At 43.4% G+C, this 19485-nt stretch overlaps 1 protein-coding gene across 2 annotated transcripts in view; it reads left to right on the forward strand.

Annotated features, from left to right (window-relative positions):
- Positions 1-4549: 4549 nt before the first annotated feature.
- bms1 (BMS1 ribosome biogenesis factor) overlaps positions 4550-19485 on the forward strand; it is a 123141-nt gene continuing 108205 nt past the window's right edge. Inside the window, exons 1-5 of one of the 2 annotated variants that reach the window (XM_087982292.1) lie at positions 4550-4655; positions 5250-5431; positions 12586-12776; positions 13148-13227; positions 17001-17189. In XM_087982292.1, the coding sequence (XP_087838418.1) occupies positions 5256-5431; positions 12586-12776; positions 13148-13227; positions 17001-17189 (636 nt within the window). In that variant the 5' untranslated portion in view covers positions 4550-4655; positions 5250-5255. Of the gene's footprint in view, positions 4656-5128; positions 5432-12585; positions 12777-13147; positions 13228-17000; positions 17190-19485 lie in introns of those variants that run through there. The other variant, XM_043678628.2, reaches the window with a different exon arrangement.

A 19485-nucleotide genomic window follows, 5' to 3' on the forward strand; every position in this document is an offset into this window, starting at 1 on the left:
AAATATAACATTTTACCCAATAGCAGATTGTAAGCTAACTACAAATACATAAGGACAAGAGGGTAACAAGGGATAGAGTAGGGCCCCTCAAAGGTCAGCAAGGCAGCCTTTGTGTGGAGCCATAGGAGATGGGGGAGATACTAAACGAATATTTTGCATCAGTGTTTGCTGTGGAGAAGGACATGGAAGATATAGAATGTGGGGAAATAGATGGTAACATCTTGAAAAATGTCCATATTACAGAGTTGGTGGTGCCTGATGTCTTGAAATGCAGAAAAGTGAATAAATCCCCAGGACGTGATCAGGTTGAGCCTAGAACGCTGTGGGAAGCTTGGGAAGTGATTGCTAAGCCTCTTGCTGAGATACTTGTATCATCAATAGTCACAGGTGAGGTGCCGGAAGACTGGAGGTTGGCTAATGTGGTGCCAGTATTTAAGAAAGGTTGGAAAGGAAAAGCCAGGGAACTATAGACCAGTGAGCATAACATCAGTGGTGGGCAAGTTGTTGGAGGGAATCCTAAGGGACAAGATTTACATGTATTTGGAAAGGCAGGGATGGATTAGGGATAGTCAGCATGGCATTGTGCATGGGAAATCATGTCTCACAAAGTTGATTACGTTTCTTGAAGAAATAATACAGAGGATTGATGAGGCCAGAGCAGTGTACTGATCTATATATGGACTTCAGTAAGGCTTTTGATGAGATTCTTCATGGGAGACTGTTTTGCAAGGTTAGATCTCATGGAATACAGAGAGACCTAGCCATTTGGATACAGAACTCTCTCAAAGGTAGGTGACAGAGAGTGGTGGTGGAGGGTTGCTTTTCAGACTGGAAGCCTGTGACCAGTGGTGTGCCACAAGGATCAGTGCTGGGTCCACTGTTATTCATCATTTATGTGGATGATATTGATGTGAACATAGGAGATATAGTTAGTAAGTTTGTAGATGACACCAATTTGGAGGTGTAGTGGACAGCAAAGAAGGTTATCTCAGAGTACAAAGGGATCTTGACCAGATGGACCAATGGGCTAAGTAGTGGCAGATGGAGTTTAATTTAGACAAATGTGAGGTGCTGTAGAAATTTTCTGGCTGTCCTCTGTTTGGCTTGTCCTATGATTGTTGTGTTGTCCCAGTCGAATTTGAGGTCCTTGTCATCTGCGTGTGTGGCTACTAGGGACAGCTGGTTGTAGCATTTAGTGGCGAGTTGGTGTTCGTGAATGCAGTTTGTCCTATATAGTGTTACGTGCAGTCTTTGGATGGAACCTTGTAAACTACGTTTGTCTTGGACATGATGGGTATAGGGTCTTTGTCCTGGTGAGTTGTCTGAACGTGGCCGTCAGTTTATGAACTGTCATGAATCCCAGTGGTCTGAGAAGTCTGGGTGTCAGTTCCAAGATAAACATTTTTATATAAGGTAACATGGCTAGTGAGTTGTTTATCTGTTAGGCATCTGTGGATGAAGTTGCGGGGATGTCTGTTTTTGATGAATACTCTGTAGAGGAGTTCATCTTCCTTTCGTAGGCTGGGAGTGCTGCACTGTGTTGTAGCCCTTTTGAACAGGGTCCCAATATAGCTTCTGCTGTGTGCGTTTGGGTGGTTGCTGTTGTAGTTCAGGACTTGGTGAGTATGTGCGACTTTCCTGTACACTTTTGTGGTGCATTCACCATTCTGTGTTCTTTCTACCACCAGATCAAGGAATGTGAGTTGATTGTTAGTTTCCTCCTCTCTCATAAATCTGATCCCTGTGAGCATGGCGTATGTTGTCAATTGAAATGAAAAGTGCTGTTACATCAAAGGAGACTGGTGTGTGTTCTCAGAAATGGGCCATGACAATCGAACTGGCCATCACCATTAGACAGGACAGAACCACAAACAGAAAGATAATGGCACTATGAGACAAAATGACTAATCTAGCCAACAGCAGAGAAGACAACATGACAGACACCTGGGTAAGAGACCTCGCCAACATACAGCTTACAGACACAGCAAATCCGTACTAGCCAAGGGACTCAACTACAAACATAGGGATGCAAAAACAACAGACTTCCTAGCTGCACTAGAATGTACGCTGAGAATTAACGGACTAACTGAAGAGATACAGCAAGCAGTCAAACCATTGTACCTTTACTAACAAAGAAAAGACAAATGTACAACCTCAACACCGAAGACACTCAAAAATGACAAGAACATAATCAAAGTATCAGCGAACAAGGGCAGAATGACAGTTATCATGGACAAGACCGAATATATTCAGACAGCAGAGAAACTACTTGCAGATACCAACACAGGGAGCATGACCCCACACCACAGCTAACCAATAGAATAAACAACGCACAACGGAACCTACCAAAAAAGGACTAATAACCAGGATTGACCTAGAAAGGCGCTTTTCCAGCAACACATTTTTAAGCTCTGATCTCCAGCATCTGCAGTCCTCACTTTCTCCTACAAAGGATGAAACCAGGAAGCAACAAACTTCAAGATTTTACAGATTACCCAAAGTACACAAACCAGACATACCATTGTGGCACTCCCTGAAACTCCATCACAAAAACTAGCAAAAGAACTTCAACAAACACTCCATACAATCATCACAGAAATCCCTAGACAACATTAAGAACATAAACATAGACAAGGATGATGCAATGGTCTGATTTGATATAATGGCACTGTTCACTTCAATTGACAAAACTTGAGCCAGAGAGACAATAGCCAACCTCCTGGACAAGCAGAACCAACAACATGATAGAGGAAACATATTCTACCCCACCAATCTCCTGATACAATGCATCATCCTCTGCCATCTGCAGTTAGACCCCACCACCAGAGATATATTTCCCAGTCCACCCTTATCAGCATTCTGCAGATATCATTTCCACAACTCTCACTATTAGGCCCATGCTTCATACCCACCCACCCTCCGTTCCTGGCAGCTTCCCTTGCCACCGCAAGAGGTATAAAACCTGCGCCCACACGTCCCCCCTCACCTGCATCCAAAGGACCCTTCCACATCCAGTAGAGATTTTCCTGCACATCCAAACACCTCATCTACTGTGTCCGTTGCTCTTGATGTGGTCTCCTCTACATTGGGGAGACTTGCAGAATGTTTCAGAGAACATCTCTGGGTCACACACACCCCACCACCGTGTGGCTGACCACTTCAACTCCCCTCCCACTCCACCAAGGACATGCAAGTCCTAGGCCTCCTCCACTGCCAGGTCCTAGCCACCTGACACTTGGAGGAAGAACTCATCTTCTGTTTTGGGACCTTCCAATCACATGGCATCAATGTCACCAGTTTCCTCTCTCTCCTCTGTACACCTCATCCCAGATCCAACCTTCCAAGTTGGCACTTCCCTCTTGAACTGTCCCACTTTTCTATCATCCTTTCCACCTATACACTCCACTCTGACCTATCACCATCACCCCCACCTGCATCTACCTATCGCCTTCCAAGCTACCATTCCCCCCCCAGTCCTGACGAAGGGCCTATGTCTGAAACGTTGACTCTCCTGCTCCTTTGATACTGACTGACCTGTTGTGCTTTTCCAGCGCCAAACCTTGCAACAATACAATGGGGAATCTATTAACTAGAACTGCATACTCAAGGACTACTGGACCTGTGCTTGACGAGACACCTTACAGTCAACAACCAAATATATGAATCGATCAATGGAACACCTATGGGCCCACCCATCTCTGGGTTCATAGCAGAAGCAGTGATGCAAAGACTTGAACAAACAGCCCTTCCACAAATCCATCCCAAACTCTGGATCAGATACGTGGACAACACTTTTGTTATCACTGAGAGAAATCGAGAACACACATCAGGGATCACAGGGATCAGATTTATGAGAGCGGAGGAAACCAACAATCAACACCCATTCCTAGATGTGGTAGTAGAAAAAAACACAGAAAGGTGTACAAGAAAGTTTCACACACTGACCAAGTCCTGAACTACAACAGCCACACCTGAAGGAGCAACCCCCCCCCCCCCCCCCAGAAAGCTAGTACTTCCAAATCAACCTGTTGGACAATAACCTGGTGTTCTGTGATTTTTAACTTTGTCCACCCCAGTCCAATACCAGATCCTCCACATCATCATATTCACCCAGACTGAACCCACTGACATATTCATCTATTGCCAAGATCAGAGTGGTGCTGGAAAAGCACAGCAGGTCAGGCAACATCCGAGGAGCAGGAAAATCGACGTTTCGGGCAAAAGCTCTTCATCAGGAATTCATCTGTCGCTACCAGCTGAATATTGTCCAAATGGAATGTGTTTGTCACATGAGGGCTGTGAGTATAAACAAAAGCACTTAATCTTTGTGTGCAAAGCTATTAAATGCACTATGATAAAAAGCACAATTATTTGAACAGGTCCCGATTTGTGCTATTCAAACCGCTTTCTACAGAGAAGCTATAAACATAAACATGAATGATCCGTCAGAACTAACAACAAAAAAATGTGAGAGAAACTATTCGGGTGAGAAAGAAAGGAAGGTGTGTGTGTCTGAGAAAGAGAGGAATTGTTGGGGAACGAATGAGCCGGGACCCGGAACCAATTAACGGGAATAGCGGAGGGCCGGATGGTTTCTGAGACAGACACGGACTTCCGGCAGAGACACCCCATCGGTTCAAAAAAACTTCACGTGGGTAAGGAACAGAGACAGCGAGAGAGAGGGAGGGATGGGGGATAAGATGAGAAAGGGGGGAAAATGAGAGGTGGGATAAGGGGTGGGCAAGAGGGGAAGGGGGCACGGGGAGGGGGGGTGCGAGGAGGAGGAGGAGGAGGAGAAGGAGAAGGAGAAGAGGGAGAGGGAGAGGGAGAGGGAGAGGGAGAGGACTACTAAGATGTAACCTAGGTGAATTGGCCATGCTAAATTGCACAAAGTGTCCAGGGATGTACAGCCATGTGAAATGTCGAGTTATAAGGATATGGTGAGATGCTGTTTGAGGGTCGGTGTGGACTTCATGGGCTGAATGGCCTGCTTCCAGACTGTAATGGTTCTATGAGGGAGAGAGGGAAGGATAGAGTGAGGGAGCGTGAAATGAGGTGTGTGTGGGGGGAGGGTGGAAGAAGAAGGAAGATGGATTTTAGTGGGTAGATGTTTGTTCGGTTTGGAAGTTCTGGTCCAGTTAACATCAACTGTGAGAGTTGTTAGGAGTCATTTAGCTGGGAGCTTCAAGGAAAATATGCCTAATTGATTGCAATGTGAAAAACTTCTGATGTGATTTAATTTGCACAAGAGAATCATGGAGGAGGTGCAGAAGAAGGCACATCGTAAACGGCACAGTGGACCTAAGGCAGCAAGAAAGAAGCAGCGGCGTCTGAAGGGACTGGGTATCGAAGATGAAGTCGATCCACAGAAGAGAAATCCCAAGGCTTTCACTGTCCAGAGTGCAGTGCGCATGGCGAAAACCTTTCACAGGTGAGGCCTGAATTACACTACAATGGCTGTAGGATTAGTCTTGGCTGGTGAAGAAGAATGTCTTTGTAGCTCATTGAAGGAAGGTTTGTGAATCATTGTAACTGGTATCCAAATTGTAAGGTGGCTGGAACAGTGGAAACGCAACAGTTACAGTATCAGTTAAACACACATTTCAGACAGGCCTGGGTTTGGACAATAACTATTTGATTTCAGGCTTATGGAGTTTCCCGTGAGAACATGTACTATTACCTGAAAGCAAAACAGGAAAAAAAAGCACCAGGAAGAGAATCAAAATGACAGCTAGTCTGTTACGACACGGAGGTGAATCCATCTGTCACTTAAATCCAAACACCCAGAAAAGCACACCTCACAATCTGTTAAAATATGAGTGACCGAGAACTCTCAAATTCCACTATTTAAAGAAAATAACAATTTATTTTTAACAGTAAATCAGAACTTTAAACAAGCACTATTCACAACTCTAAGACCTGCTTTCTCTTAACTGCTTACTATCTGCCTCCAACTCTATAACAATATGCTGTTCTGATAAGACACTTATTAAAATTAAATTAAATTGATTTCAAAACTACACAGCCACTGTCGTTTTCTGTGTCTTTTGTCTTCTGGCTGAAAATCTCCCTGGGTCATTGTCTTTCTTTTTACTGCAAGTATGTTTTATATGAAAAGGTACTTTTGATAGAGAGTGTTTCCTAATGGAGAGCAAGATGTTAGATCACCAAGTGTGTCAGTCTCAATAGCAGTTGCTCTCCAAATTTTAAAGTGTTCGCATTTTTATACCCCAACATTGGATCATCTCATTGGTTTGATGTTGGCAAAACAATAAATTCAAACTTGATTGGATTTTAGTATCCTCGGACATTATTTATGCTGATTTGTTAAAATCAAGTTCTTGTCAAAATAGTAAACAAAACTCAAGTATCCATTTCACAGCCAAATGCTACATACTTTAATTTTCCAGTACACTCTGGGACTGTCAACTAGTCATATACACAGGTACTTGTAATCTCTCAGTTAGAACAGCATTCATTCTCTCTTAGAGGTACAATACACGCTTTCAACTTTATAACAAATCTGCACACAGCAAAACTCCACAAATAGCAAGAATTGGTTTATATATTTAGTTGGTTGAGGGTGAATGTTGGTCAAGTAATTAAAATGCTGAAAAATGTGTTGCTGGAAAAGCGCAGCAGGTCAGGCAGCATCCAAGGAGCAGGAGAATCGACATTTTGGGTATAAGCCCTTCTTCAGGAATGAAGAAGGGCTTTCATTCCTGAAGAAGGGCTTATGCCCGAATCGTCGATTCGCCTGCTCCTTGGATGCTGCCTGACCTGCTGCGCTTTTCCAGCAACACATTTTTCAGCTCTGATCTCCAGCATCTGCAGTCCTCACTTTCTCCAAGTAATTAAAATCCCTATTTGAAACAATTAACCAAGTTAAGAAATTTCAACCTTTTTGGAACTTTTCCTTTAACATAAATCAAAACCAAATTAAATATAATAGACAAATTGTTTCAAATAAATAAATTAACCAATTGTACTTTATGTTGCTAACACACAATAATATGATTACAAGCATTCCTCCTCTGCATTAGACAGAAACAGAACTCAACAATTTGCTGTTCTTTAAATGCGTGCATTGGGTCAGGTCTAACAAAGCTTTGACCTTTGAATTGCATGGGTTCAACTTTCATCACCAGGCAAGGCATGATCTACAAGCTCTCTCTTCCTTGGGTAACAGCAGTGCTGATGGTGTAATTTTCCAGAATTCCTTTTTAACAACCAACCAATAACATGATGGCGGCAATAGGAGTTTGCACACTCTCCTCATGTTTGCATGGGTTTCCTATGGGTGCTCTAGTTTCATCCCATAGTCGAAAGATAGGTAAGGTTAGGTGGATTAGCCATGTTAAATTGCCCATAGTGTCCAGGATCGTGCAGGCTAGATGGATTAGCCATGGGAAATGCTGGGTTACATTGTGGGGGGAGTCCCGATGAAATGCTCTTTGGAGCGTCGGTGGGACTTGTTGGACAGAATGGCCTGTTTCCATGGTGTAGAGATTCTATTTTTAAAAAATTCCTGGTTTGTGGTTTCAGCACTTCTGGGAAAGCATCTAAATCTTTCGTATCTGATTTGTTCAGAGTTTTCCAGAGTTTGGATGTTTTTAATCAGCTTTCTTCGCGAACCCCTGTCTGTTCCTCTGCCAGAGAAGCTGACATCTTGCTGGGACTGTTTTCCTTCTTTAACTCATCAGAATTCTCCATCTTTTTATCTCTGTCTGCTTTGTCTTTATGTCTGCGTCTGTGCACTGTCCATATCCTCCAGCTTTTCTGCCAGCCACACTTTTTTTTTGAACATCCATTCTGTTGGAACAATTTTTCTTGTCAAGAGTCACCAGGACAAATGAAATAATTTTTTAATTCACCAAGAGGATCATAGTTTTATCCCTTTACAATTGACTCAAACTTTTAGAAGTGCTCTTCAGACATGCTTGTAAACCATTGCAGTTTGTGGAGCAGCAAGGAAGATAATAAACTTCAAGAGGACATGGTCAGAAGAAACTGGGTGGATGTGTTGCAGATGAAACTTGTTGTAGAAATGTGTGAGGTGATAAATTTTGGGATGAAGAATGGGGTCAGGCTCAATTTTGGTCCAGACTAACGAAGGAGGTAATATTGAGTTCATGTGGCAGGCTGGGCATTCTAAATGGTGAGAAAGCTAGGAAATCTTACACAATATATCGAAAACATATGTTTGCCCAATTACCTTAAATTCTGTACACTAACTTCAGCTTTGGAGAGGATGCAGAAAATATTTACTGAAGTAAGCCTTGGATGCAGAGTTGTTGTGAAGAGGATAGATTGGAGAAGCTGAGGTTGTACTCTTTAAGACACAAAAGGCTAAGAATGATTTTACAGAAATATTTAAAATCAAGAAAGATTTGGATGCAGTAAGTAATAAGAACCTGTTTCTAGTGGCTGTACACTCAAGAACGAGAGAGTACAGATTTCAGATTGTTGAGTAGTTCAGAAAAAAAGGAATAGAACATAGAAAAGTACAGCACAGAACAGGCCCTTCGGCCCACGATGTTGTACAGAGGATTATTCCTAATCTAAAATAAAATAACCTAACCTACACACCCTTCAATTCACTGCTGTCCATGTGCATGTCCTGCAGTTGCTTAAATGTCCCTAATGACTCTGCTTCCACCACCACCGATGGCAATGCATTCCATGCATTCACAATTCTCTGCATAAAGAGCCTACCTCTGTCATCTCCTCTATACCTTCCTCCTAATATCTTAAAACTATGACCCCTCGTACCAGTCAATCCTGCCCGGGGGAAATGTCTCTGGCTATTGACTCTATCCATGCCTCTCGTTACCTTGTATACTCAATTAGGTCACCTCTCTTCCACCTCCTCTCCAGAGAGAAAAGTCCGAGTTTAGTCAACCTCTCTTCGTAAAACAAGCCATCCAGTCCAGGCAGCAACCTTCTTTGCACCCTCTCCAAAACCTCCGTATCTTTCTTATAATAGGGCGACCAGAACTGGACACAATATTCTAAGTGTGGTCTCACCAGGGTCTTGTAGAGCTGCAGCAAAACCTCCCAGCTCTTAAACTTGATCCCCCTGTTAATGAAAACCAAAACACCACATGCTTTTTTAACAACCCTATCCACTTGGGTGGCATCTTTGAGGGTGCACTTGAACACCAAGATACCTCTGTTCCTTCACAATGCCAAGAATCCGGTCTTTAATCCTATATTTAGCAATCAGGTTCGACTTCCAAAATGCATCACTTCGCATTTATCCAGGTTGAACTCCATCTGCCATTTCTGAACCCAGCTCTACATCCTGTCTATGTCACGCTGCAGCCTGCAATAGTCCTCAATACTATCAACGGCACCTCCAACCTTTGTGTCATCTGCAAATTTACTAACCCACCCCTCAACCTCCTCATCTAAGTCATTTATAAAAACTACAAAGAGCAGAGCCCCAAGAACAGAGTCCTGCGGGACACCACTGATCTCCAGGCAGAATACTTTCCATCTATAACCACTCTCTGCCTTCTGTCAGCCAACCAATTCTGAATCCAGACAGCCAAATCTCTCTGTCTCCCGTACCTTCTGACTTTATGAATGAGCCTAACATGGGGAACCTTATCAAATGCCTTGCTGAAGTCCAGATACACCACATCCACTGCTCGACCTTTGTCAACCTGTCTCGTCACCTCCTCAAAGGACTCAATAAGATTAGTTAGGTATGACCTGCCCCTCACAATGCAATACTGACTGCCTTTAATCACGCTATGCTTTTCCAAATAGTCATAAATCCTATCCCTCAGAATTCTTTCCAAAGAAAGACTGGTCTGTAATTGCCAGGGATTGCCCTATTACCTTTCTTGAAAAGAGGAACAACATTCGCCTCCTTCCAATCCTTCGGTACGTCTCCTGTGGAGTGTGAGGAAAGAAAGATCTTCGCCAGCGGCTTAGCAACCTCCTTTCTCACTTCCAGGGGCAACCGAGGATAAATCTGGTCTGGCCTTGGAGACTTATAAATCTTAATGTTTGCTAAAATTTCCATCACATCAACTTCACCAATCTTGATCTGCTCAAGCCTGTTTCCCAGCTCCTCAAAGTTCTCATTCACAACAAGGTCCCTTTCCTTGATGAAAACCAAAGCAAAAAACTCATTTAGGGCTTCCCCTATCTGCTCAGACTCCATGCAAAAGTTCCCTACACTATCCCTGACCTTCTCCATGATCATTCTCTTAGTCCTCACATATGAGTAAAATGCCTTTGGGTTCTCTCTAATCCATCCAAGCCAAGCCTTTTTCGTGGCCCCTGCTGCTCTCCTCAGTCATTTCTGAGCTCCTTTCTAGTAAGCCTGTAATCCTCTAAAGCTGTGCTAGATCCATGTTTCCTCCACCTTACGTAAGCTGCCTTCTTCCTTTTGACGACAAGCTCCTCTGTTCTCATCATCCAAGGCTCCTTAATCTTACCCCTTCTTGCCTGTCTCAGTGGAACAAATTTGTGCATCACTCACTATAACTGTTCCTTAAACAGTCTCCACATGTCTGATGTGCCCTTTCTGTGGAACAATTACTCCCAATCTGTACTTCCCAACTCCTGTTTGATAGTGTCATAATTTCCTTTTCCCCAATCAAATATCTTTCCTTGGTAGCTGCTCCTTTCCCCCTCCAAGGCTATGGTAAATGTGAGACAGTTGTGGTCGCTGTCACCAAAGTGTTCTCCCACCGTGAGATCTGACATCAGTGCAGAGCACCAAGTCCAAAATGGCCTCTCCCCTCATTAGCCTACCTGCATACTGAGTAAGGAAACTCTCCTGACCACACCTGACAAAAACAGCTCCATCCAAACCACCCGCACTAAGGAGGTTCCAGTCAATATTGGGAAAGTTGAAGTCACCCATAACAACAACCCTGCTACATCTGCATTTTTTACAAAATCTGCCAGCCTATGAGTTCTTCGATTTAGCACCAGAGACCCGGGTTCAATTCCCACCTTGGGCGACTGACTGTGTGGAGTTTGCACATTCTCCCCGTGTCTGCGTGGATTTCCTCCAGGTGCTCCGGTTTCCTCCCACAGTCCAAAAGATGTGCAGGTTAGGTGAATTGGCCATGCTAAATTGCCCGTAGTGTTAGGTGTAGGGGAATGGGTCTGGGTGGGTTGCTCTTTGGAGGGTCGGTGTGGACTTGTTGGGCCGAAGGGTTGTTTCCACATTGTAAGTAATCTAATCTAATCTATTAGGAGGCCTGTAGAAACCCCCCATTGTGGTGGCTATTCCCTTGCTGTTCCTAACTTCCACCCATACTGACTCAGTAGACAAACCTTCCTCAACAACCTTTGTTTCTGTAGCTGTGATGCACTTTCTGATTAGCAATGCTAAAACCCCTCCTCTTTTTCCAACCTCCCCTGATCTTTGTAAACGCTGTAAACCCTGGAACATCTAGCAACCATTCCTGCCCCTGTGAAATCCACATCTCCGTTATGGCCACAACATGATAGTCCCAAGTACTGATTCATGCTCTAAGTTGATCACTTTTATTTCTGACACTTGTTTTAAAGCAGACACACTCTAACCGATCCCTTTGTTTTATCACGTGAAAAACTTTCCCGATAGATTCACTACGTTCTGACACTGCCCCATCTACAACTACCCACTTCTCAAATATGTAGCTCTGGTTCCTACCCCCTTGCCAAACCAGTTTAAACCTTCCCGAACCACACAAACAAATCTCTCACCCAGGACATTTGTGCCCCTCCAGTTCAGGTGCAACTCGTTCTTCGTGTACAGGTCCCACCTTCCCCAGAAGGCATCACAATGGTCTAAGTATCAGTGCACTGAGTGACTAGGGGAGGATTGGATGGTCAGCACAGACTCAATATTCTCTTTCAAAAGAGAGTTTGAAAAATACATTAAAAGAAAAAAAGGCTCAAACGTGGAAAAGGCAAAAAATGGGACTAAGACACTGGTCGTTGAGACTTGATGGGCTGAATGATGGTTTAGTTCTGTGCTGTCTATCTATATATAGACTTCCTGAAGGCCTTCAGTGAGGTTTTGAAGAAAGGATTTGACTGTTGGTGACCCGCAGGAGACTGCATTTGGACCTGAGCTGCTTGTAGTTTTTAGGCAAGACTTGAATAGAGGAGTGAGCTCTACATTGAAGATTGCTGATGATATCGAATGAATCGTATAAGTTGTGGAAGTGTGACATCACCTGCAGATCAGAGGATTGTTTTGTCCATGTACAAAACTCACTCAAAGCTATTAAACAGGTCCAAATGAAAATTAAATCCTCAAATTGACCTTTACCTTGGGGTCTGGAAAGCAAAGGGGTGAAAGTTAAGTTCTGTTAGATTTGAGCACTGTACCTCAGCAGAATATATTGGCATTGAAGGGTGCGCAGCGCAGATTTTGTGGAATGATACCTGAACTAAAAGGGTTTAGACAAAGTGCGTAGGTGAAGCTAATTGAATAGTGGTTCAGACTGATGGAGGTGCACGTTAGGAAGTGACCTTAAATTGTAATTGCTTGATTGTAATTCCCCTGCTTAGGAAAAGGAATCTTGTGTGATAATAGTCAATAATTTTATTTAACACTATCATAAATAGGGCTCAGGACTTGAAAACTAAAAAGCACCATATCCCTGTGGTTGACCGGACACCATTGGAGCCCCCACCGATTGTCGTTGTTGTCATGGGACCCCCAAAAGTTGGAAAGAGTACACTCATTCGATGCCTTATTCGAAATTTCACGAAGCAAAAGCTAACGAACATCAGGGGCCCAGTAACTGTAATTACAGGTATGTCTATAAATGTCAACACTTAAAATTATTTGATGATACTGAATTATCCAGATTGTGTTGTATATTGGTTGATCTATCAACATTTGTACCCGTGTTGTCAAACTGTTTTGATTATTAAAATGATGATCTCAAAACGTACACTCCAGGACCAGAGCTGCTTGCCATATTTAGGCAGGACTTGAATAGAGGAGTGAGCTGTACATTGATGATTGCTAATGATATCGAATGAATTGCATAAATTGTGGGAGTGTGACATCAGCTTCCTTGTATCTCTCTCTGAAATTTGGATTAATTTTCGCTAACTTTTCATTATCCTTTGAATAGTCCTTACAGGTTTTTATGGCTAAATATGCTTTGATTTCGAACAGGAAAAAAGCGCCGTATCTCCATCATGGAATGTGGGAATGATATGAACTCGATGATCGATTTGGCCAAAGTGGCTGATCTGGTGAGGAACCAATTTTTGTTTGCTTTACTTAAAAAGCCTGACGTTTGTGTAAAAGCATTACAAGATATAATTAACGCTACTAAGTAGCATATCTCAGCAGTGCGAAAACTGAGTAGTTTGAGTTTAAAAGCAATGGAAGTGGTGAGAAGTCTTGGCCTCTGGGTTCAGAACAGACTGCTATTTGGAAAAAATATGCAATTGTAGCATCATCGTGAAGCGGATAATTTGTGAGTGATTTCTTGTCAACCTTTAGTAATTTGTATGACTTATTAATAATTGTAAGGTTTTATGAACAACAGTAAGGTATATTTATATATAGCTATTGTAAAGCTCATTATGGTTAGTAAGGTTTATTAAAATAAATTCAGACAAATAAAAAGTTACGGCATAATTAATAAGGATGGCAGACAATGCCATATTTTGCAGCTGCATTGTGGGAGTTGATAGCTACTGGCATGGTCCAAGACAACTGCATCAGGAGCAAGTGTCTGTAGCTCAAACAGCTTTGGCTGTCTGAATGAGCTTGACACTGAGGTACAGGGACTGTGTTGCACTAGGGGTGGGGAAAGTTATCTAGGCACTTATTTTCCAGACTGTCTTCTGGAAGAAAGTGTCATTTGATTTGGCCAGTGGTCAGGGTCAAGACGATGTAAGAGGGCAAAGTAGATTAAAAATTGAAGATGCTCGACCTTTGCAATTGTCCAGCAGCTTCTGGTAACTTGCATGGATAAGAAAGTGGATTGCAGAGTGAATGAGTGAACTGACCAGGGTAGAAGCCATTTAGGCAAGGAGTAAATATAAATGACGAGGTAACCGACATGGTATATTCAGAGGGATAGACACTGTTCTCTGTATCTGAGTGTGTCAGTATAGAAGGCTCTGTTGTCTCCCTGGTGTCAGGGTTTGGGACATCTGCTCAGGGCTGGAGAGAAACCTCAGTAGTGTAGTAGGGTATGTGGCTGGTAACCCCATGTCCATGGGTTTACCAGCCACATACATAGGACCATGAAAGAGACTTTTTAACTAAATCAGAAGAACCTCCTAAGCCATGAGCAAATTCATCCTTTGAAACATCTTTATCCGATGCCAATGTGTGATTCCAAAGCTGTTGCAGCAGAGATGGGCTTTCATTCATGGGGCATTGGCAGCAGTATTGGAGAAGCTGCACCATCGGTATAAATTTCAGCAAGTGAAAACCCAGTCAATCCATTCTTTCTTTGTATGTCAGTCCTGCCATCCCAGGAATTGGTCTGGAGACCTTTGCTGGACTCCCTCAATAATGTTCTTCCTCAGACGAGGAGACCAAAACTGCACATCATACTCAAGGTGTGGCCTCACCAAAGCCCTGTATAACAGGACAGGAATCCCTACTCCTATATTCGAATCTTCTCGCTATGAAGGCCAACATGCCATTAGCTTTTCCTCATTGGTTGCTGCACCTGCATGTCAACCTTCAGTGACAGTTCCACTATGACACCTAGGTCTTGTTGCACCTCACCTTTTCCTAAACTGCCACCACTCAGATAATCTGCCTTCCTGTTTTTGAGACCAAAATGGATAACCTCACATTTAACCACATTATATTGCGTTTGCCCAAGTATTTGCTCACTCAGCCAGCCTGTCTAAGTCACCTGCAGTCTCTTGCATTCTCCTCACAGCTCACACTGCCACCCAGTTCAGCGTCGTCTGCAAATTTGGATTCAATTCCTTCATCCAATTCGTTAATATCAGCTGGGATGGCAGCACTGAGCACTGTGGTACCCCACTTGCTACTGCCCGCCACTCTGAAAAGGACCTGTTTATTCCAACTCTGCTTCGTGTCTACCAACAAGTTCTCAACGTCAATACATTACCTCCAATACCATGAGCTTTAATTTTCCGCACTAATATCTTGTGTGGGGCCTTGTCAAAGCCTTTTGAAAGTCCAGATATACAACATCCTTGGATTCACCCTTGTCCACACTGCTGCTCACATCCTCAAACATTTCCAGAAGATTTATCAAGCATGATTTCCCTTTAGTGAATCCATGCTGACTTGGATCAATCCTGTCACTGCTTCCAAATGCTCAGTTATTACATCCTTAATTGTATTTTCCCCACCACCGATGTCAGGCTAAACAGTCTATAATTGCCCATTTTCTCCCTCCCTCCTTTTTCAAAGGGTTATATGAGCTACCCTTCAATCCATTGCAACTCTTCCAGAATCTATAGAATGCTGGAAAATGATCACCAATGCCTCTACTATTTCTAGAGCCACTTCCTTAATAACTCTGGGATGCAGAGCATCAAGCCCTCGTGATTTATTGGGTTTTATTCCATCAATTTACCAAGTACCATTTCCTGATGAATCAGGATTTCCTTCCATTCCTCCTTTCTGCTTGACCCTGTATCTGCTAGCATTTCTGAATGTTATTTGTGCTGTCCTCAGTGAAGACAGATCCAAAATATTTGTTCAGTTGGTCTGCCATCTCTTTGATATCCATTATGAATTCACTTGATTCTAACTGTGAGGGACCTACATTTGTCTTCACCTGTCTTGTTCTCCTCACATATCTATAGAAGCTTTTGCAGCCAGTTCTTATGCTTTCAACAAGCTTACTCTCATATTTTATTTTCCCCTTCCGAATTAAACCCTTTTTGTCCTGTCCGAAATTTTAAATTTCTCTGGGTCCTCGGGTGCGCTGTTTTTTCTGGTCAATGAATAAGCCTCCTCTTTGCCTTTAATACTATCCTTTGAGTTCTTTATTAATCAAGAACCTATCTGTCTGAAGTGCACTTAATGATTTGGCCTCCACTGCCTTCTGTGACCATGACTTCCATAGATTCATCACCCACCAACTGAAGAAATTTCTCCTCATCTCCATTCTAAAGAGTCATCCCTTTATCCTGAGGCTGTGCCTTCAGTCCCAGCTTCTCCTACTATCTTTTTAATTTCCATCCTATCCAGCCTTCTACATATTCTGTAACTCTCAATAAGATTCCCCCCTCCCCCCCTCCCCTCCCCCCCTCCCCTCCCCCCCCTCCCCTCCCCCCTCCCCTCCCCCCTTCCCCCCCCCCCCTCCCCCCTTCCCCCCCCTTCCCACCCCCTCTCCCCTCTCCTCTCTCCCCTCTCCCCTCTTGCATTATTTCAATGCAAGAGGCCTAATGGGGAAGGTAGAAATAGGTTCCAGACATATGAAGGATCAAGGCATTGAAGACATTTGAAATTAAAGATGTTCATTTGAAAGTCATTGCATTGTTGGACTAGCAGCCAGTTTTGTTTGGGAATCGCAGCTATACAAGAGAATGAGGAATGAGAGAGACCTGGTGTGAGTGGAATTTTATGGTATGCTGCATTTTATGAAGGTTTGAAGATTCCAATTATGTTTTTCTTGTTGAAAAAGGATTTTAAAAAACCCGTTTAACAGATTGAATGGAGCAGATTTAAAATATGATGTAGTTTGAGAGTCTCAATTAGGTGGAAGAGTGTACAAAGATTAAAAATGACTCTGCAGCAGTTTTGCGCAGATGCCTCAGGCAGGTTGCGGTTCTGGCAAATACCAATGTTTTCTTAGCTGGTGGGCTCCTTTTCTGAGATGAAACAAGTGTGCAGGAAGCATTTTGCTAATGAAGTGATGTTCAAGTAGCTGGTAGTAATGCAACGTTCTTGAGATGCCATACCTCAATAAGCACTAATTCATGAAAATATAACAAATGGTAAGTGGAATATACAGGAAACTTTAATAATGACTTTATTACAGCCATTCTGGACTAAGTGAATCTCTATCCTTCAGGTTTTAATGCTGACTGATGCGAGCTTTGGCTTTGAGATGGAGACATTTGAGTTCCTGAACATCTGTCAAGTTCATGGCTTTCCCAAAATCATGGGGGTCCTCACCCATTTAGACACCTTCAAAAACAGCAAACAGCTGAAGAAGACCAAGAAAAGACTGAAGCACCGGTTCTGGACAGAGGTCTATCAGGTATAAGCAGGGAGGGATAGTGATCAAAGCACTGAATAAGCCTTGCAAATAGGCACACGTGGTTATGGGGCAGTGAGTTATGACAACCAAGAAAGTTCTAAATTAGATTCATGCAAAGGCATTTTTAAAAGGAGGAAGACCGACAAAAGGCAGCAATGACATGGTTAATGAGGGAGAGAGAGAGAAAGAAAGCTCCACTACTAACTGACACAGCAGTGAATATGCACAGTTGCTGCCTTTGCTGTTTGAGTTCATGTATGTCCAGGAAAAATTAACAAACAGCAAAATTCACAGCTGATCTTGGAAGAAATTGATGGGAGAGCTCACAGCACAGGAACAGGTAAATGTATAGTTTTTTACATGTAAACTTGCTATAAATCGACAGCACTGAGTAGAGTGGGTTCTTTCTTGATTATTTGTTTTATTGAGATCTGTCTCTTGATTACATTTTAAAAATATAAACCATAAGTACAAAGTTAGCCTGGAGCACTGTCTTTTTTAGAGCATAAGACAGTGCTTTTTTTTGGGTCTCTAGATTGTGAAGGAGCAAAGATGACCTTCAGTAGAATGATGTGCTCTTCTTGTTGGATGTGGGAGTTTAGGGAGAGTTTCCATGTTACTGATGATTATGTCTGCAGGAAGTATGTTTGGTTGCGAATCCTATCAGATCGCATGGATCGGTTGGAGCTGGAGTTAGAGGCAATGACGAATTTACAAGAGCTAGGAGGTGTGATGGATGGCAGTTATAGGGAGGTAGAAAAGCTACAGATACAGTCAGGTAGATGGGTGAACTCCAGGAAAGGTAGGAGGGGTAGGCAGGTAGTGCAGGAGTCTCCTGTGGCTAACCCCACCTCAAACAAGTATGCTGTTTTGGAAAATGTAGGGAATGATAGACACTTGGGAATGTAGCGCGAACAGCCAAGTTTCTGGTATCGAGACGGGCTCTAATGTAATGAGGGGTACGTTGGGGTCCAAACAATTGATTGTGACAGGGGACTTTCTAAGTCCGAGGCACAGCCAATCATTTCTGCGGCCAGCAGCGAAAAATCAGAATGGTGTGTTGCCTTCCTGGTGCCAGGATCAAGGATGGCTCGGAGAGTGTGCAGAATGTTCTCAAAGGGGAGAGGGCCCAGCAGGAGGTCATTGTACACATTGGAACCAACGCTATACGAAGGGAAAAGGATGAGATTCTGAAGGGAGAATATAGAAAGTTAGGCAGGAATTTAAAAAGGAGGTCTTCAGAGGTAGTAATATCTGGATTACTCCTGGTGCTATGAGCTAGTGAGGGGAGGAGCAGGAGGATAGAACAGATGAATGTGTGGCGGAGGAGTTGGTGTAGCGGAGAAGGGTTCACATTTCTGGATCATTAGAATCTCTTCTGAGTAGAAGTGACCTGTACAAGAAGGACTGATGGCACCTGAATTGGAAGGGGATGAATATGCTAGCAGGGAGATTTGCTAGAGCTGCTCGGGAGGATTTAATCTAGTATGGTAGGGGGTGGGATCCAGGGAAATAGTGAGGAAAGAGATCAATTTGAGACTGGAACAGTTGGGAAAAGGGTCAAGTCAAACAGTCAGGGCAGGCAGTACAAAACAGAGAACAAAGTAGGACTGATAAACTGCATTTATTTCAATGCAAGAGGCCTAATGGGGAAGGTAGATGACTCGGCATGATTAGGAACATGGGACTGGGATTAGGTTAGATTAGACTACTTAGTGTAGAAACAGGCCCTTCGGCCCAGCAAGTCCACAGCAACCTCCGAAGAGCAACCCACCCAGACCCATTTCCCTACAGTTACCCCTTCACCTGACACTACAAGCAATTTAGCATGGCCAATTCACCTAACCTGCACATCTTTGGACTGTGGGAGGAAACCGGAGCACCCGGAGGAAACCCACGCAGATACGGGGAGAATGCGCAAACTCTATACAGACAGTTGGCTGAGGCGTGCATTGAACCCGAGTCTCTGGCGCTGTGAGGCAGCAGTGCTAACCACTGTGCCTCTCTTGGCAATTACAGAAATGTGACTCCGGGATGGACAGAACTGGCAGCTTAATGTTCCTGGATAGAAAATGCTATCGGAGGGATAGAAAGGGGGGAAAGAGAGGAGTGGGAGCGGCGTTTTTGATAAGGGACAGCATTACTGCTGTACTTAGGAAGGATATTCCTGGGAGTACATCCAGGGAAATTATTTGGGTGAAATTGCGAAATAAGAACGGGATGATCACCTTATTGGAATTGTATTGTATTCCGGTCAGGCAACATCCGGGGAGCAGGAGAATTGACTATTCGAGAT

Source organism: Chiloscyllium plagiosum, unplaced genomic scaffold (assembly GCF_037043375.1).
Source record: "Chiloscyllium plagiosum isolate Xiang-an unplaced genomic scaffold, Cpla_swu_hap1 HiC_scaffold_43, whole genome shotgun sequence".
Lineage (NCBI taxonomy): Eukaryota > Metazoa > Chordata > Chondrichthyes > Orectolobiformes > Hemiscylliidae > Chiloscyllium > Chiloscyllium plagiosum.